Below are 7,129 nucleotides of genomic sequence, written 5' to 3'. Positions count from 1 at the left end.
TGCTAGAAAAGCTGTCTTTGACATTTCGTGTCGCATTCTTTTGGTTTTTGAGTTCCTTTGCTTTATGCTTGTCACAGTTCTAGTGAGACATATTCACTTTCAGTCAAAAAATGTTTTTGCCGTTTTGGACACCAAGTTGAAGCCGTGATTGTGTATAAATTACCGCAGTCGATTCCTTTGATATAAAAATCCCCAAAGTCAAATGCACAACTTGTGTATTGATATTAACACGATTCCATTTTATTGCCTTTTCTTGATATCTGTTCAGAGTTAATTTTACCTAAGACGCTAGCAGTATTTTTAGAAGTTTTTTTTTATTTTACACAGGGATAGGCTAATCCCACTTTCTTCAAACGCTTGTCTCCAACAGGATATTGCAGTTGTTTTCGATATGCATGTAGAATTTAGATTTCCTGAATATTATGCCCTTTTGAAAACAGTGTTTTTATTATCTTATATGTACATTTAACAACATGCTTAGTGAATACGCTTCTTTTTTAGTGTTTTTTGTAAATTCATGACTACCACTTAACAAACTCATTGAAAAATGAAAAGTAGGCTAATTTTTATTTTGTAGTTAAAAATGCTTGTATCATTCGGTTGCTATAAAGCTCGTATTGTTGTGCTATGTCAATTTCTACCCAATTTGTCAAGTTATCCATTCATAATTACGTTAGCTGGTTTGTCAGCTTTATACCGGTATCCCTAAAAATCATGCTGAAGAAGTGACGGAAATATTAGATTGAATAGTGTTAGTCGATGGTGTTGTTTATCTCCGTAATAAATAATTTTATTGTAACCCCAAATAGGTAGCTTGACAGATTTTGATCAACTGCTCCATACATTTACTTCTACAGTCATTTTTCTGTATTTTATTTTTGAAGGAATTACAACTTTATGGACTGTTTAAATGGGAGCCATATCTTGTATTTCTGCACACCTTCCCCGTAGGCTATTGCGGTTCTAAGGACTCCGAAAGTCGTCGTATGGTTGCCACCTTAGCATCTCATCATACAACCCCTTGAAATTTTTCTCGTGTTCCTATCATGTTTCAGTGAAATGGAAAGTTTGCCGCGTTTCAAGAAGCGAATTTTCTTGCGTTGATTTATTTTTATGGGCTTGCTTTGCTTTCTACGTGTAATTGCCAATGTATTTCACGATAACATCTGTAATTTCACAATTAAAAAAAAAATCGGTTACAAATGATAAGCTACTGAAAAGCCTGTTTGCCTTCAAATGTAAAATTCACAGCCTTACTTCGTCGATTATCACGTTAGAAATTGCAACAGGTTTATATGCAATAAATATAGGCTAAGTGATGCTGCAGGCACAAATTCATATCTTTTGAATGTAATAAATCTCAAATGAGAAACGAAGTACGCACTAATGATTGTATGGAAATGGTTTACTTTTCAAGATTTCATGAAGCACATTTAAGGTTTTCGCATTCCATGTTGAACAAGAATTACACAACACAGCTTTTTGACGAAATTAATTGTGTTCTAAAGAAGCTTCAACACAGTGAGGGCGATATGACATTCGTATCACCAACAGAACATCAATTCAATATGAAAGCGCACTCCGGTTGCCTACATGGAGACATAACCATTAAAATAAATACCTCTGCTCAAGGAACAAAATATTGTCATCATGAACTATAATATATAGTTAAGATAGCTTAAAAGTTTCAGCTCAAGGAAGAAACTGACGGTTAGGCACTAAGCAGTAGCAAGTAAAGGTCTGCATGGATTCAATAGAGCACATCGCAGTAGGCCACTCAGAATTGATGTCAGCCTGCATCTGCGAAGCAAAAAATGTGAAGACAAGAACTTGTCAGTAATTTTACGAGACTTGAATGTCACGCATTTATTTTTCTTCTACTGTATTCTTTTCACTTTCAAATGCTTCCACCTTCGAACAACCAGATATCTTTGTTTGGGTGTGGATTTACGTTTTTGCTTGGATGTACCTTTTTTCACTCTTTCTTTAATCTCTAAGTGAAGAACCTCGACCCGTTTCATTGTGACGTCAGTGTCAGTAACTTCTTTAATTAAATCGATCAAATCTCCTGCTTTTACCTGCAATTAAAAATATTAAGTTAATTCATTTCCTATGTGACATAATTTTACAGCTCACGTTGCTGTACTGTACAAGTTCATGAAGCCATTCATAACTGCTGTGTTGCTCTATTATATACGGCTTCAAACTGACTTTTAATTTAGCACTGCATGGTATTGATAAGCATCCAATAGTACAAAAAGTTGTAAAAAGCAGTAAACAAACTGTTTACCATCTGTCTATGCTTCATGCAAAAAACTTTTATCTACAGAAAAAGTAAATGATTCGATTATCCAGTGATTGCTAGTATGGGGGTCATGGTCATGGTCACACATTTAAATTATTTCACAACAATACTGCGACATTTTATACTGAAGGAATCACAACTATACCGGAAGTATCATGTTTAGAAATATCTCAGTTTGCACATTTTATTTTCAGAAACAAAAACAGCACATTTCCTTTCAAGAAGTGTGAATTGCTTGACGTCTGTTCATCTGAATGCAAGTTTCTCACATTTCAGAATGCACAAGCAATCTCTGCGTCAATAAACTATTCTGGTAATAAAGTAGACTACTGCGGCCTTGCAACTTTCAGATATTTTCTTCTTTTTCAGCATTTGTCATAACAAACTGTTATACTAATATAATAAAATGATTTCTTTGATTTAAAAAAAGGGGGTTGACAATTAGAGAATGCGGTGTTACTAATTTTGGATTTGGTACCTTAGCATTGCGTTTTCCAACTCTTTCTTTGTTGACTCGTAATCTTCCATCATATAAAAAACTATCAACTTCTTCTTCTGTCATATGGAAAGCACATTGTGCAACATCAAATGCATGTGGCATGCTGCAATGAAAAGAAATGTCTTTGTATCCTGAATGCTCTTTATTTTGTGGAAAAACAAGCTTTTCTTTTTGTTGTGGAGCATCTCCATCATCATCATCTCCATCAGTAAGTTCATCTTCATCAAACAAGTCATCCACATGGAAGAGTCCATCTTCATTTGTATACTTTTGATTTGATGACTAAAATATTACAAAATAAAGGGATGATAACCAAACTATCTCAAATTAAAGTGAAAAACAGGTTAGCCCAACATTTAATTTTTTATCTAATACAGTATACAGAAGTGCTGACACTGTTTGAAAAGTAGCCTACAGAGTAATGTACATCTGCGATGGAAGTACCACATAAAACATGCTATTTTATTATTACAGTATACAACGTTCTAGCTAAACTTTAATGAAGTACTGGTAGTTCATAAAATACATAATAGTAATAATCCCGGACGTGTTAATGACGAAAAATAAAGTGATTGGTGGATTGATAATAACAATCGCTTTATATCTTAACAATTGTGATAACACACAGTACAACTGCATTAGTATGTTTACAATGAAATTACAGATCCAATATAACTGACAGCCAGAAGCAGCAAACAACTACATAGTAAGCCAACTGCTCCTAATTTTGACATATTATCATTAAGTGTATGTTAAGATACAGGTGAGTGCCCTTGATGAGAGTCAAACCAACAGCCTGCAGTGCTCATGCTTTCAACATCTGGACACACAAATGATGCAGACAATTGAAAAGTTTTATTTGTATCATTGTATCTGACACAAAATGGTCCATATCATGATCAATCATGATAAATAAAAACAAAGTAGATGAATTATAAATTACTGTAACTATAACTTCATTTTGTTTTTATTTCTAACCATCACAATAAAAAAAACTAAACATTACAGAAGTCTAGCAAAAGGCAGAAGCGACAAAAAAAACATTATCACATGCTTGATGCCGAAACAGGACAACCAGTTTATAACATTTGGGGAGGTTGCAACACTTCTAAACAGATTTTTGCCAATTTTTCTTTAATAACACTAAATTTTTTGTTTCATATTGAACAGAAACCAATAGCCTCGTTTAAGAAATATAAATGTCAGCTCACCTTGAGTCTTACTGGTAAGTGGTAATGACATACCGGTACCGGTATGTGTGCTGGTGGCATAAAGTAGATGTTCCACCATTCTCTAAAACAGGGGCTAATTTTTAAAAAACAAGAAGATGACTGACCACAGTGAAAAAATCGTGCTCTGACAAGACTACTAAAACGAAAACAAAAGTTGCATAAACTCAGTTTCATAGCTTTCACGTTTCAGGCTGCGTTGCCTTTACCTATTACCTTACCATAATATTTTCAGATTTAGAATTTTGTTTGTTGACTTTTTCGGTGCAAAATTAACCAGAGCATAACGAGAGTTGCCATATCAAGACTTGGATTTCTTTTGTAACAAGGCGATGTTGATTCGGACAAAAATTGAATTATAACTCTTTGCTAGATTGGACATGTGAAAATCGCTGCTCTTCTGTTATTTCAAACAACCTACGTAATATCAGCATGTAATAATAGCATTTACCATAATTAGAGGTACAGTTGGTAACTGAGCAACGCATTCTAAGGACTGCACTCCATTCAGCGGCACCGAGTTAATGGAATAATTCCCCGGCAACAATGTGAAAACTTTATTCTGTCAATCTCGGAAACCGGCCCTGCATTAAATTCAGGGAATTAAATTCCTCTACAAGTATGCGTAACTACCAGGAATAACCAATCAAGGCTTTGTCAGTTTGAAGATCGTCGTCGTGTGAGCCTCTGGGGCCGAGGGTCTATACTTTTACTATCCCAGATTCACGATTTTCCCGGACTAAGCTAGAAGGCTACTAGAGAGCAGACAGTCTATTGTTTCATCATCCAAGACACGCAGACTTTCTACTCTATTATAAGCCATTACTCATTACGGTATGGTTGAGCGGAAAATCCCAACACCCGTATGGAGACGTTGAGACGCACCCACCCACACCTGTCTTTCTAGTGCTAGGCCGGTGGAGCGGGTGTCGGCATCGGGGGATAAACGAATGGAGTCTGGTGATGTTTGACTTCCATTTATGGTCCGCCCAATTAACCGCAGAGATGTTTTGTTCATCAGAAGTTGAGCGGCTGGTAGAAATGGGTGTCTTGATTTCAGTCGACGGGGTTTCTCGTTTGGGGGAGCAGAGATCTTGGAATGGAGAAGATGGTGGGCTCCAATGCCTGTCTACCGATAGACAAAGTGGCTTCTTCGCGACGAAGCTCAGCAAGTTAGACGCCAGCAAGAATGGGAAGATTGTCCAATGGCGTGGGACGTAGGCATTAAGCACCCGGTTACTGTGCGCAGAGCGGTGTTGATGTTATGAGCACGGCAATATCAAACAGGTGCACAGTACTCTGCTGAGGAGTAGGGGAGATGCAGGAGAGTTGAGGCACAGGGAGAGTTGAGCCACCGCCTCTAGCAGAATTTCTGTTTAACATAATTGCACTCTACTGTCACCAGTGGTATGAAAAAGCGTTGACACAGCTTCACTGTTGTCAAGAAGACTTCACGATATAGCCACGGAAAGTTATCTTTGAAAATGCCAAAAATGCATCAAAAAGTAGATTCAAAAAGTTTCAACATTTGCTATTATAACTCTAGATCTATAAAAGATATTTAAATTACAAATATAGTGCAGGGTATGTAACAGATTGAATGATTAGGCCTATAGCGCCATCTACCACTTGTATATATGTGCGGTTACCATTACTATGACGAAATATATATTCTCACGAGTTACTGATGTATGCGCAAGACGCTAGTTTGATGAAGCTATAATTCAGTATAAGAATCAACATATCTTGAGAGATCAAGACATTACATGGTGTCAGAACTTACTTGAACCTACGTATTGCAAGAAGAATTATCAATAGTCGTTTTTTTAGTCTTAAAACATGGCAGATTTTAAGCAGCCTGCCCCGATGAACTTCAACAGTTCAAGCATAGCAGAAGCATGGAAAAAATGGGAGATGTCTTTCCGAACCTATTATGTAGCCGCTGAGATCAGTAAGAAGTCAGCAGAGACGCAAGTCGCAATCTTGCTACACTGTGCTGGGACTGCAGCACAAGAAATCTTTAGCAATTTTGTCTTTCCAGACAATGATGATAATGATAGCAAAGACAATTACGACCACGTACTGAGAAAATTTCGGTTATATTGTGAACCAAAGAAGAATGAAATTTTTTCTACGTACAAGTTTTGGCATAGAAATCAACTTGATGGTGAGTCTTTTGATTGTTGGATTAATGATCTCAGAACACTTGCAAATGACTGTGCATTTCATAATCAAGCTGTTAAAGAGAGAAATCTTCGTGATCAAATTGTCTGTGGTATTTCAAACCAGAGTATTAGAGAAAAGCTGATGCAAACCTCAGACTTAACGCTGGCAAAAGCCATTGATTTATGCCACGCTTATGACGCAACAAGAAGCCATTTGTTGGTCATGAATAACACACAACCACAACATATCGACAGCATTAGTAGTAAACGCCAGTCAACCATGACGAACCGCGCAGCCTCTGCGATGCAACCCGTTCCAAAGCCAAGAGACAGTTGCAGATACTGTGGTAAAGTCCACGCACCCAGAAAATGCCCTGCTTATGGTAAAACATGTCTCAACTGTGGTGTGCGTAATCATTTTAAATCGGTGTGTCGAAAGCCACCTACGAAGCCGATGCACGACATCAAAGCCGAAGAATCAGAACCAACATTTCTACAAGTTTCTACCATTGATGAACAAGAAAGCAGCACGAAAATGAAAACTCGCTTGCTTATTGGTGATCCTGATGGTCACAAATATTCTGTATTGTGTAAGCTTGACACTGGTGCAGCTGCAAATGTTATTCCTTACAATTTTTTTGCACAAATGTCCGGTCTTGAATTGCAGCAGACGAGCACCAAGCTTTGTGGTTTTGGTAATAGCGTTGTTAAGCCGCATGGCACCACCGTAATCAAATGCTATGATAAAAGCGACAATTGTTTTGACTTGTTATTTTACGTAACTGATGTCATTGATATTGCTATTCTTGGTGAACATGCATGTGCTATTTTAAACCTTGTTAAACGTATCGACGCATACACACAAAATGGCAATGGTACTATTGCAAATATTACCCATGAATATGCTGATATTTTTTCTGGCATTGGAGCT

General features: G+C 37.0%; 1 protein-coding gene across 1 annotated transcript; it reads right to left on the bottom strand.

Annotated features, from left to right (window-relative positions):
• Positions 1-1,102: 1,102 nt before the first annotated feature.
• LOC145780092 (uncharacterized) lies at positions 1,103-4,258 on the bottom strand. The gene is made up of 3 exons (XM_082591804.1): positions 4,016-4,258; positions 2,784-3,086; positions 1,103-2,078 (listed from the first exon to the last, which is right to left on the bottom strand). Exons 1-3 carry the CDS (start codon positions 4,208-4,210, stop codon positions 1,878-1,880), a joined length of 699 nt encoding a protein of 232 aa, XP_082447930.1. The 5' UTR covers positions 4,211-4,258; the 3' UTR covers positions 1,103-1,877.
• Positions 4,259-7,129: the final 2,871 nt, after the last annotated feature.

The sequence above is a fragment of the Aplidium turbinatum genome, chromosome 11 (genome assembly GCF_918807975.1).
Source record: "Aplidium turbinatum chromosome 11, kaAplTurb1.1, whole genome shotgun sequence".
In the NCBI taxonomy this organism is placed as follows: Eukaryota; Metazoa; Chordata; class Ascidiacea; order Aplousobranchia; family Polyclinidae; genus Aplidium; species Aplidium turbinatum.
This window is presented reverse-complemented; position numbering and strand designations above follow the sequence as displayed.

Bases quoted from the DNA above. Each gene is read 5' to 3' on its own strand.
- LOC145780092 (XM_082591804.1), bottom strand. From the start codon at position 4,210: ATGAAACTGAGTTTATGCAACTTTTGTTTTCGTTTTAGTAGTCTTGTC. The intron at 3,087-4,015 runs GTGAGCTGACAT...GTAATATTTTAG, and splicing joins ACTTACCAGTAAGACTCAAG to TCATCAAATCAAAAGTATAC. The intron at 2,079-2,783 runs GTACCAAATCCA...TTTTAATTGCAG, and splicing joins TTGGAAAACGCAATGCTAAG to GTAAAAGCAGGAGATTTGAT.